The 12,919-nt window shown below is 39.4% G+C and overlaps 1 protein-coding gene across 2 annotated transcripts; it reads right to left on the reverse strand.

The window, feature by feature from the left end:
* Positions 1-458: 458 nt before the first annotated feature.
* Positions 459-12,908, reverse strand: snap47 (synaptosome associated protein 47). Of its 2 annotated transcripts, XM_061979290.2 has the most exons (5): positions 12,102-12,908; positions 11,687-11,983; positions 11,487-11,616; positions 11,226-11,350; positions 3,163-3,306 (listed from the first exon to the last, which is right to left on the reverse strand). In XM_061979290.2, the coding sequence occupies exons 1-5, from the start codon at positions 12,599-12,601 to the stop codon at positions 3,300-3,302; spliced, it is 1,059 nt and encodes a 352-aa protein (XP_061835274.2). In that variant the 5' UTR covers positions 12,602-12,908; the 3' UTR covers positions 3,163-3,299. The 2 variants fall into 2 exon arrangements, with proteins under 2 accessions (XP_061835273.2, XP_061835274.2); XM_061979289.2 differs by having other exon boundaries at positions 459-3,306; positions 11,487-11,983; positions 12,102-12,902.
* Positions 12,909-12,919: the final 11 nt, after the last annotated feature.

The following is a 12,919-nucleotide window of genomic DNA, read 5'->3' on the forward strand; positions in this document are numbered from 1 at the left end:
ACCTCATTCAATGCGTTTTATTTTCATGACTATTTATATTGTAGATTGTCACTGAAGGCATCAAAACTATGAATGAACACATGTGGAGTTATGTACTTAACAAAAAAGGTAAATAACTGAAAACATGTTTTATATTGTAGTTTCTTTAAAATAGCCACCCTTTGCTCTGATTACTGCGTTGCACACTCTTGGCATTATCTTGATGAGCTTCTGAAAGGGTTTTCACTTCACAGGTGTGCTTGAAGCTCATCGAGAGAATGTTATTTTTTTTTCACCTACAATTATATGTGACATAAAAAGGCCCACAGGGCCAAAGGTTTTATTGGTAATCATAATGTTCAACTGTTTGTTTGTAAATGTCAACTCTGAGAGGAAATTGTTTAAAAAATAGAAAGCGGGTCAAATAAGCAGAAAACAGGTGGATGAGTCACTTTGTTAATAGAAAAAGAGCGACTCCAACCAATAATAATAGACTTTATTTAATTGAATTGCAATAATGACAGACGTGTGGAAAAGGACTAGTTAGTGTTCATGCATTAATTTGCTCAACAATAGATAATTACAGTGATAGCAGACGACAGACACATCATTCATATCCAGTCTTTAAAGCAGTGGTGTCAAAACTACAACAAAAGTTGTCAGTCTGGCTGGCGAAATGTCCCAAGTCAAATATGAAGTCTGGACCGAGGGATGTCCAGAGTTAAAATTTAATATCGTTACAGTGTAATACATTGCTAAAAATCTGCCACTTTGTGTTGGTAATGTTGGTCAATGATCATGAGTTTTGTATTATGGACAAAGCATAGCGTCAATTTATATGCCCCAACCCAAGCAACCTCTCCCGCTCATAGTGCAAATAAACCATAACAAGACAGAAAGCTAACACATGTGGCACAAACCTGCTTACTGATGTGGACATTATAAAAAAATGTCTAAGCACCATACACAAGTTAAACTTACACCCATTTAAAGCCACTACCAAGCATTATGGGTAATATGCAAAACTCTCTCTCGTCACACTTTGCCATGTTTGGCACATTTTAGCAGTTTGATATTTCTGATTGATTACAAAACTTTAAGAAGGTCATCACGGAAGTAAAAAAGGTACACGTGGTTCACATACTCTTAATATTCAATGTTTTTATCGTTTCTATTTCATATTGTAGTGTCGTCAGGGTCTGATGTGTTAGTAACTGTTTAAGTAAATAAATAAATGATAAATGGGTTGTACTTGTATAGCGCTTTTCTACCTTCAAGGTACTCAAAGCGCTTTGACACTACTTCCACATTTACCCATTCACACACACATTCACACACTGATGGAGGTAATGTGTAGTTATACAGTCTGTTAGCGCTAGCTTGTTTTAATCAATGCAAACTTAAATATCCCTGATAATTTCCTGATAGAACTGTAAATCCTACATTCTTTATTTTTGTATGAATGATTGTTGTTATGTTACAATCAACGCTCTGCTGTGTGGCAAAAAAAAAGTGTTGTGTGTATTAGTGTACGCGTATCTACGTGTTGGTGTGCGCAGTTCCAGATGACAGCGTAATGGCGATAACCCTTCAAAATTGGGCTTTATTGCAGGTTGTACTGTATTCTTACATGTTTGGAAAACTTCTCTCCACAATTTGGTATGAAATTAATATGCAGACTTAAATCATTGCGATCGTTGAGTACTGTAAAAACAGCTGTGCAAACTTGATTAGCATGAGCACACAAGCACTCAATGAGACAGCACACGGAGTTGGAATAAATATTAATTTAAAAAAACAGTGGTTTTGCCTTAAAATTGTTACTACAACTGAAGTTAGTGTAGTGATTTAGATAACTAATTTATTTAGTAGCTCTATGTAAGTACATTACAAATATATTTAATATCCATATCACTACACTAACTTTAGAACAAATATATGGTGTACATTGTGTATTTATATTGTAGGCATGTGTGTGTGTATATATATATAATATTATAAAACATACACATACATATATATATAAATAGCCATAAAAACACACACACACACACACACACACACACACACACACACACACACACACACACACACACACACACACACACACACACACACACACACACACACACACACACACACACACACACACACACACACACACACACACACACACACACATATATATATATAAATCCCAGGTATTATTATTATTATTATTATATATACATATTATATATACTTGATTTGATGATATATATATCATCAAATTCCGGAGAGCCCGCCTCAGGAAAAGCCTTATCCCTGCAGCTATAGCCACCCTTAACAGCAGGCCCGGCCAACCTGTCTGTCTGACAAGCCTGTAAATGTGTGTTGGTCATGTATGATGTCCTTTTGTTATTTTTGTTTCGTGATGTGTAATGTATATTGTTCAAATGTACGGCAGTGAAAATTAATTTCCCCAACGGGGACCAATAAATCTAAATCTAAAATCTAAATATTAATATATATACATATACATATACATATATATATATATATATATATATATATATATATATACTATACAGTGCATCCGTAAAGTATTCACAGCACTTAATTTTTCCCACATTTTGTTATGTTACAGCCTTATTTCAATATATACATATATATACACACAAACATATACTGTATGTGTGTGTGCGCATATTGTTACTTTAAATGCAGCCTGCTTTTGGCCCAAACTGTTTTATCCCAATGTGGCCCCAAAGTCAAAGAGTTAGGACACCCCTGCTTTAGAGTATTCATATTACACAAGAACTAGTATTTTTGTCCTGCTGTAGTGTGTCCATTGACAGACATGCAACGTGATGGATGTGTCTTTGCCATAAAGCAACAGTGGAACATGCACTTTGTCTTCTGACGAGTGGGTGCACTTAAGGCATTGTTTTTGCCAAGCGACGCGTTGTACTATATGCTCAACATTCCAGGAAACTAGGGTTTAATAATAATAATGGTTATCATTTCACTAAGAATTGTCTAGCTTTATATTGTTTCATGGTAATTTAATTAATGATTTATTATTAATTAATGCCAAGTATTCCACGATTGCGAAAGAGTCGCACAAAATGCCAATAAACAAATAATAAAGACTATTTCACCTCAAGGAGGAAATAAATTAATTCATGTCCCTGCCTGTCCTCACAGCAATCGCTTCATGCGGCAGGTGTGCTTCTCAATGTGCATGGTGGCTCGGTCCGTGGAGCTGGTCAGGACGTCCAGCGCCTCGTCCTGCCGCTCCAGTTCCGTTTCTGCCTCCAGAGCCAGGTTCTTCAGCTGCATCAGCATCTGCAAACACACACACGCACACATACACACACACATAAGCACACACGTTTGTTAAAGTCATTACACACCCTGTGGTCAAGCGAGGCACAGGACACAAATAAAAAGACAGATTTAATAATAATAATGAAGCATATGAATATGAGAAATAAGGAGCAGTTGCAGAGGAAGTGTAAGGTTTGGGTCACTCGGTAGATGCTTGCAAAACAGCAGAGCGCTCCCATTATATACAACACCTGGAATAAATAATGGAATCACCAGTATTGGAGGATATTATTACCGGTAGTTTTTTTCTACCGCTTGTACCTTGGGGGTTGCGGAGTGTGGTGGTCAATAAACATCTTTTGCGACACTGCGTAATGATTTGTCGTCTTGAAAACGTTTGATAATCTTCTCCTTTGTTTTAGATGACATCTCTCGATGATTCATGTCAATCGCCCTGGGGCCTCATGTATAAAGCGTGCGTACGCACAAAAACCTGGCGTACGCCCTTTTTCACGGCAATGTTGAGATGGATGAAATAGGGCTGGACAATTAATTTAATTTCAATCACAATTTGGATTTTGGCTTCTCATGATCATAAAAATATTATAATCCAAAAAAATATTAACGAGCCGTGCAACGTGTATGCAAATTCCTGAGCTTGTAATGGTGAAATGGATGACTGAGCGTATGAGTGAAAAAAAGAGCATGTAAATTAGAAATGTGGGATCTCAACACGGTTGATACATTTTCAAACAGCGCTTGTATGCCTGATCAATAATCACTAAACTCAACCAAAAAAAAGTAAGGCATATGATTACCGCATTTACATAACCAAGGACAGAATCACAGAATTGGCCAATAAAACGAAATCCGCTGTTAACTCAGAACATCACAAAAATTTACATGAAAGTGACGGAATTGCTGTCATTGTGAGGAGAAGGAACATTTGTTTGGGAAAATATGGGTCCAGTACCGCTCATTTATCCCTAAAACACTCAACCACTGTGTCCTGAACTAAACAATGTCAAGACGGCCACTTGAAACACCGACTAAACTACAAAGCTAGAAAGAACAATCCATATACCCACAACACATCTCATCTTCTTGTGTTGTTGTAAAAGACATTGTCGATGTAAGATCAAAGTACAAACAGGACCGCAGTTGCAACTTGAGGCTCACACTTCTTTTTTCTTTCAAACAGCCTCAATAGTCACCTTTAGACGACAAGCTCAGAACAGCACACTTCCCCCTTCACAATAACAGCGCTGTGCGCAACATTTGGTCTAACTGCACTAACAAAATAAAGGTTTCAAAAAAGTGCCTCATACAAGCATAATGTTCTTATAGCACTTTTTGATAGATTTACACAATTACTATGCTTTGAACTAAAATACTGGTCAAAAGTGTCCATAGATGTATTGCACCATAACATGACGATTTTTTGACAAATATTTTATGAAATGTTATATATGACACAAAAAAGCACACTGTCTATGGTGGTAAAATAAGTGTAAAAGGTAAAAACTGGAATTTTGAAAAATGTAAAAAGAAAATCTTAGTTTTCTTTTTTTTTTAATATTGCGATTTTTACGTATTTAAATGTATTGTTGTTACTATTATTACCTTTTACTTGTTTTTGTTTAGTCATTATTAATTCATATCCAGTTCTTTTCAATTATATTTAAAGTTGAGTTTTGACTGTACAAAAAAAAGTTATGTTTTTAAATTAATGAATTGTGTTATTCATCGTGATTTCAATAGCAATCAAAATAATCATGATTAGTTTTTCCACAATCATCTAACTCTAGTATCAAGCGTGAACTGAACATGGAAAGGTGCAGTGCCTCACGCCCAATTCGTGGCTGGCGTATGCACATGTGTATAATATAGCGACACACAAAGGTGATGCTGGGTAACTGTTTAAATAAAAACATGTGCAAACTATTATTCACCAGACTGATTGATGTGCACATCAAAGACATTTAAACTATTAACACACCTTGAAGAACACACCACGGCGAGGGGCCATGCGCTGCCTGTGTCCATAAAGATTTTGACCACACTGGGGTTCCTCGCAACTTGGGCAATCCAGAGGGAGCTTGGCATCCGATCGGGACTGTGCCAGTCGACCCTGAACCGAGCCATGCCAGCCGCATGGCACGGAATTATCGGCATGTTAGTAAAGTATATCAATTTACCATACAATGCAGCCGAACGAGCCAACGTTAAAGCGCAATTTGCAGCAACAGCTGGTTTTCCTAATGTACTTGGAGCTATCGACTGCACACACATTGCTCTAAAAGCATCATCATATGACAAATATGTCACGTCAATATCAACAGGAAACATTTTCATTCGATCGATGTACAGATCATGTGTGATTTGCAAAAACAATGAAGCAACATTGTAGCAATATGGCCTGGTTTAACATGTGATTCCTACATTCTAAGTAACTGCATGGTTGGGAACCAACTACAAGCTGGCATTGTGTAAGAGTTGTGACTTCTTGATGAGCACATGTATTTAGGTAATTGTCCCAATATTATTCACTTGATGCAAATTGAGCCTATGTGCCGCCCAAATGTTATATCCTGTTTTCGCAGCATCATTACGAGTCAGAGGTTAAAGTTAGTGACTTGCTGCTTGTTTTCTGGTTAACATGCCCCTGATTGTCTCTGTGTGCAAAGTATACACATGTTTAATGCATAAATGTAAAACACCTAACCATAGTTTTCCCCCGGTGCATGCAGTGCTGCACAAACTTGCAACAATAGTGGAATTTAATACATGTTTGCACTCCAGCCATAAGGACCTACATGTAATTGTCGGTGATATTATTTTTTGCTCTTGCTCATTATCTTTGTTTTCTAAATGTGGAGGGCGGGATCTCAGCCATATGGCTAATTTAAATATGATTTGCGTATATAAATGGGATTAGACAGGGCATGGCCAGGGCGTGCAACATGTGCGCTCAATTCCACGTTGATTGGGATGTACAAAAGAAATGTGCTTGGATTAATGCATGCGCACACCTTAATACATCTGAAACTGTTTGTGTCTATGATATTGTCTGGATATGAGCATACCTCATTATATTAGTAGGAAATCCACACAACTCTTAATAGATGAGGCCCCTGGTCATCATCCTCATCATATTTTATCAGACCAGACAGCGAGCAAAGTCTGTGCCAATGGTGTGGCTTTTTTCAGGTCGTTGTTAACTTGTTTGTGACATGGACCCGGTTTAAAGAGCATTGTTACTTGAGGAGGTGAAGGTCTTGTTAAGGTTCACCACAGTCGCACCGGCTGTCTGTTTTTCCACCTGGTCCAACAGCTATACAAGGTGTGAACACTCATCTTTAAATGCAGACTAATGAACAGATTTAATCTGACACAGGTTGATTGATTCCATATTTCTCACTTTGTTAAATCCAAAAATGAAACTGTTACTGACTACTACAATTTATTTTCTTGATTTGTTTTACTTTTTCTTCAATACAGAAAGTTGCCAATTAAAATTACTGTAGTTTTGTGTCTTGTCTGTTATCTCGAAGTCTTGTGATTAAAAATTGTTTGCAGGAGTTAGGGAGGTCCTTTGATCTATAACTAAAATTTATTGCTTGTGCTTAATTTCACTACTTTATTTATGACTATAAAATCTAGTTGCTGAAGTGAAACTGGAAAGGTGTCAGTTGCAGTGGTAAAATGTAATGTTTGGGTCAATGGCAAAATAATAGAAACACTTCTCAGTATGAAACTAGAATATTACAATGACAGTGGGTTTTTTTCTACAAATTATTTTTACAATAAAGACATGACATAAATTAAAATGTATATTTATAGATATAAAATGATCTCTAAATGATTTTGAATGAATATATATATTTTTATATATTATTTTTTATTAAAACTATATATTTTGTATGTATTACCCCATTAAAGGTATATATTAATGGGGCTCTTGTATTACATGTGATTGGATTGTGAATGTGTACCTAATGTTGTGGCCAAACAAAACCCTCTACATTGTAAATAATTACCTGTTTTAAGTTAATTAATCTCAATACCACTTATGATGTAACCAAATGCCATCCCCGAACTGACCTTTCTGATGTTGCATGTCTCTAAGAGCCCAAACGTGTCGTGCAGTCACACCACAAGAACCGACCATGTCTCTTTCCCGCCCTTAAAGCCTGCACGGACTTTGGTTTGTGGTCTCACCAAAATCCTTGTTTTTTATTTGAAAGCTTGAAGCATTACATAAAACTGAGGGGGGAAAAAATCCCAGTGTATGCACTGCGGCTTGGAACGGAACTATTAAAATATATGCTACTAAAACCAAAGGATTATTTACAACGGGCACAGTTAAACCCACCTCAGACACTTTATTAGGTACACATCATACTTAACTTAGGCGATTCCTAATATTTTGGTTGCCCTGATGCAATGTCTTTGGGAAGACAGATATTTTGATACAGCTCTTGTATTGTGTGTACCCAATGAGATAGTGCAGTAGCTAATCTAGTGGTCAGTGGGAGTAACTGCAGCATAGCGTCGTGTGAAAAAACAAGGACACATATGTTGCAACGTTTTTGTCAAAACATGCACATGTGATATTAGTTTTCTGAAAAATACCAAGACCGTGGCGCTGTTATCAAACCCAATAAGTTGGATTGACTTGAAATTTCTCAAGGAGCTCTACACAAACATTCACTGTAACTTAAGGGTCCAAACCTTTAGGGACTGACAAGCACGTGTGTTACATTTAAAAACATGGCCGCCATTAAGGAAAACAGGCAGGACTTAGCAATAAGTGTGTAACAATTAATAATACACCAATAGATTAATGTATATCCCTAAATTTCAAGTATATCGATTTGTGCTTGGCAAGTTTGGATTCCAAGAGATAGGTATCGATACAAATTGCTTAAAAAGGGAATCGATCAATTTTATCGATGCTAGAAAAAGAAAAACATTGGATTTAAGGACGGCAGAATTTATATGAAATTTAGCACAATTTTGAATTTTAAGTCTAGTTTCCCGTCTGTGGCGCCATCAAAACAAAAATGACTGTTATGTACCGTGGTCGGTGTTGGGACTAACGCGTTATTTTTTATATTCAGTAACTCAGTTACCGTTACTACATGATGCGTTACTGTGTTATTTTACGTTACTTTTGATGTAGTATCGGCTAGAAACAGAAGCGATGCGGTGTTGTTCTTCTGAATCTTCCTCTGTCACAAGCCGGAGAGAAGAAAAGAGGCGCGGTCTATGTGTGTGTCTGGGTGTGGGTGTGGGGAGGGGAGGCACACACGTGATCCGCGGTTTGATATATGAAACAAAAAAAAAAAAGTTGTTGGCACGTTCAGTCCACACACAGCGTGGTCATGGCGAGCGGAGTAACGGAGGAGCTTGAACGCCCCGCGCCATTGAATCGCTGTGTTTATAGGTGCAGACTCGGTTGTGCAAAACGAGGGTTTTAAACACATGCTGAACGTGATTGAGCCACGTTACGACATCCCGTCGCGCACCCACTTCAGCGATAAGATTGTGCCAGATCTTTATGAGCAGGAGAAGAAAAAAGCTGTGGATGAACTATCCCGAGCATCATCTGTTGCGCTCATGACAGACGGGTGGACGTCCAGGGGAACTATAAGCGCTCACTTCATCACAGCAGACTGGGAGATGAGAAGACACGCCCCCTCTACGAGAGTCACCTTGCGCAGGTACTGACACAAGCAGTGGAGGAATGGAAGATAAAGATATCCCAGTCACACGTGATAATGCCAAAAATCTAATAATTACAGTGAATGAGGCAGGACTGGGACCACAGATAGGTGCTTTGCACATGTAGTGAATTTGGCATCACAGAGGGGAATCTCAGTCAATAGGATGGAGCGCCTCCTTGGGAGGATCAGGAAGGAGGTTTCCTACTTCCACCCAAGCACAACAGCTGCTCATGTGCTTAAGACAAAGCAAGAAATGCTAAAGCTGCCTACTCATAAGCTCATACATGATGTCCCAACAAGGTGGAACTCCACTTATATGTTGGAGCAGCAGGCAGCTATATACTCTGCATTGACCCACAACACCCTGAAGACAAATGTCACCCTGTCTGATGATGATGTGAGAGTGGCAGATGAGGTCCTCCAGGTGCTTAAACCCCTCAAAAGTGTTACATCTCTACTGAGCACTGAAACTTCACCATCTGTGTCAATGATCCTGCCACTGAAAACAAGGATTCTACAATCCATGGCTCCAAGTGCGGAAGACAGCAGCATCACTCCAGATGTCATGCTTTATTTCACTACCTATGTTTCAAGGAAGATGATGTGCCTTCTTATGTTGCAATTTAACTTGTTTTTTATTAATGGTCATTGGTCCAAGTTTAAAGAAAGGAGGAATGCCTTTTTATGTTGCACTGTTTTTCATTAATTACGGTATGTTAAAAGGAAAATAAAAATGCATGTCAAATTGATCAACAGATTGTATTATTCTCCAGTGCAATAACAGTACTGAAATGAAGGCTAAAAGGGCATTTATGAGAGCTTTAAAAAAAAAAAGAAGTAAAAAATAAGTAACTAAATAGTTACTTTTCACAGTAAAGCATTACTTTTTGGTGTAAGTAACTAAGTTAGTAACTGAGTTACTTTTGAAATAAAGTAACTAGTAACTGTAACTAGTTACTGGTTTTCAGTAATCAACCCAACACTGACCGTGGTCCAGAAAGGTCATAACAAACGCAAATGTTACAAGACAATAATGTAACATCTGTGGCCTGTCTATCTGTGTGCCTTTAAGAGGTGGTGCTGTTGTGTGTGGTGCACTAGAGAATGGAGTCCTGTGAGAGTTTGGGTGTATGTGTACTCAGTGTTTAAACGTGCGTTTTGACTCCCTGAGTTTGTTACCGCTTGTTAGGGAGGCGTCTGAGCGTGTGTCTACAACTGTGTTTCTCCTTCTCCACTGCCAGGCATTTCAAAATCATAACTTTCCGCTTCAGTACGATTGCAAAAGCCACAATAAATACAAACAACACAATGATAAAGTCGCAACACAACTTTAAACCACAGAAGACGCGGCCAACACAATGGAAGTGACAGCGGTGCAAGCGACACACTGATTCCTGGAACACAAGGAGAAATCATTTCATGAGAAACAAAAACATAGAAGAGATGGATGAAGGAGGCTATGGAAGTTAGGAATCCAACGCCATCAACAAGGATGAGGGGGCATACATGCTTCCGCAAACCTAAGACGTTGTCTGTCATCGGTGATGCGAGGGCAGAGAACAGATTTTGTATGGGGAACATTATTTAGCAGGTAAATTTACTCTTAAAATGTTGGTTACTCTACTTTTATTGAAAAATGCTGAAATGTTTAAAATGTGAGGAGAAAGTGTTTATTCTTGTTAATTCAACCTTAAGTGTTGGTTGCACGTTATTCAAATAAGATGTGAATGCATTGGCAATTAATTGTTCTTCACTTGCTTCTTTGTATCCATAATTCATTTATAAATAATTCCCTTACAATAAATAACAGGAATATAGGAAAATTCACCTGCAGTGTCTGGTATCCATTATGTATTTCACAGTCACACTGCTTGATTTATTTTGCTAAAAAGTTACTGTATTGATTTCAACTCACGGAATCGTTTCAGATTGTATCATTCTAAAAAAATACTATCATTCCTGAATTGTATCGGCAACCAGAAATATTGAATCGAATCGTTGTTAAAACGAATCATTACACCCCTACTTGGCAAGTAATTGTTCATAAGTCATTACTCATTTGTCTAATAAATATAAAACTTTGAGGATGTACTGTATGCATCACATACAAGATAACATACCTTAAAAATCATTTTACAACAACCCATAGGGTGCGCCTCACATCGTTTACATTGAGTGTCTTCATTGAATGGTCCACATGCTTTTCACCTGTTTGAGCTCTTGGGCTTCGGCCTGGCTGACAGTCGGCTGGAGTACTTGCACGTGCAGCTGGGACAGCCCTCCTGCTGCGACCTCCATCGGGATATCCGTGTCCTGGCACCTGTGCGACAGACCTGTGGTTGGAGATGGTGAAAGTGAGAGAAAGCATGTGTTGTCCTGTTAGGAGTAACAGGCAATGCTTTGTGTCCTTGATGGCTTGGCAGTGCTATACTGCCACTAAGTGGTCACATTTACAGTCAGTCTTCTTACCATCACAGGAAATGGACCCCTCAGGGACACACGAAGGTGAAGCAGGAGAAACCTTAAAGGCAGCGTATTCACTGGTGAACTCCACCTTCTTCTTGTACTGCATCTCCAGCACGGACAGCGCCTCCGGCATCTTTGCAGACAAGAGTCGGTAGCAAACATCCGGCTTCCCGATAAACCTCTGCCTGACCGTGATCTCGTACGGGCTGTGCACTTGGATTTCGTCGATTTCGTTTCGTTGGAAGCAGTGCAGCAGCTGGCATCCAGTGTTCCTCACCTCCAGCGAGGACACCAGCACCAGGAGACAGCCGGGCTTCAAGTCACAATCTCTGCCTTTGGACACGACAGCCGGGATGCTTGCGATCACCTTACTCCTGTCGGGGCCTCTGTAGGCTGCGGCGGCCGCCAGAGCGGCATCCTCGGCCTTGGCTTCCTGTTGAATCTTCCATGGAATTTTCCCAAAAGGCCACCAGGAAGTTGATTCCAGCTGTGACAGGAGCCTGCAAGACACACACTTTCCATTAAATAAATAGTAGGAGCTTTTCTCTTACAAAGAGCACTTCATCGTTCCATTATATTCCAAAATTGGACACATCTGAGCTGAAGAAAGTGTCATACTTATCAGCCACTCCCAGGTCCGAGTCAATCTTCTCCAGGCCTTGGATCATGTGGTCAAACTGCTCTCCTTGGTGGCTCAGCACAGTCCCAGTGTCCTCCAGTCGCCTCTGATCCCCGGCCACAAGGCTGATGAGGTCCCGGCCTTTAGAGGTCCGATTTTCGGGTTGCCCCTTGGCCTCTGAGCCAGGGGACAAGAGGCGTTCCCTCCAGAAATGCTCCAGTACGTTATAAACCACCACCCTATTGGGCTTCAAGGAACCGAACCAGTGCTTGGCGTTGCCTTCTTCCAAGACTGTCAGAGTGCTGAAGATGAAGCTGGACGATTCCATTTTGATCTCCATGATCCTGGAGAGGGAGAAGCTGGCAAGGTTTTCCTTCGTTTGGTTGGAGATGAAACACAGCGTGGTTCTGCTCAGGGAGAGCGTACCATTCTCCCATCTTTTGTCTGAGTTAATGTAGTAGGAGCCGGGCCAGCTGTGGATGAAAACGCCCCGGCTCATTGTGTGGGGTTCTGCAGGCTAATTTAGGATGCGAGCTAGCTTTTACGGATCTTAACCTGCTACACGCACACGACGTTATTTTCGCAGCTAAGTCGTCAAAAAATGGAAGCTTTCTCGTCCGTTATTAGCAATTTGAGATATATATATTTTGAAACTAACCTACCTGTATCACCCATTTAAAAAAAAAAAACATTGCCGTTTAAATAAAACTATAGTGCCACCATGTTGTTGGGCTGCGTATGTTTTTAAGAGGAGTGTTTATTCCGGAAGTAAGTGTCGCGGTCTTTAATTTCCGACTTGAAAGTCTACGGACAGACT

Source organism: Nerophis lumbriciformis, linkage group LG19 (assembly GCF_033978685.3).
Source record: "Nerophis lumbriciformis linkage group LG19, RoL_Nlum_v2.1, whole genome shotgun sequence".
NCBI classification, from domain to species: domain Eukaryota; kingdom Metazoa; phylum Chordata; class Actinopteri; order Syngnathiformes; family Syngnathidae; genus Nerophis; species Nerophis lumbriciformis.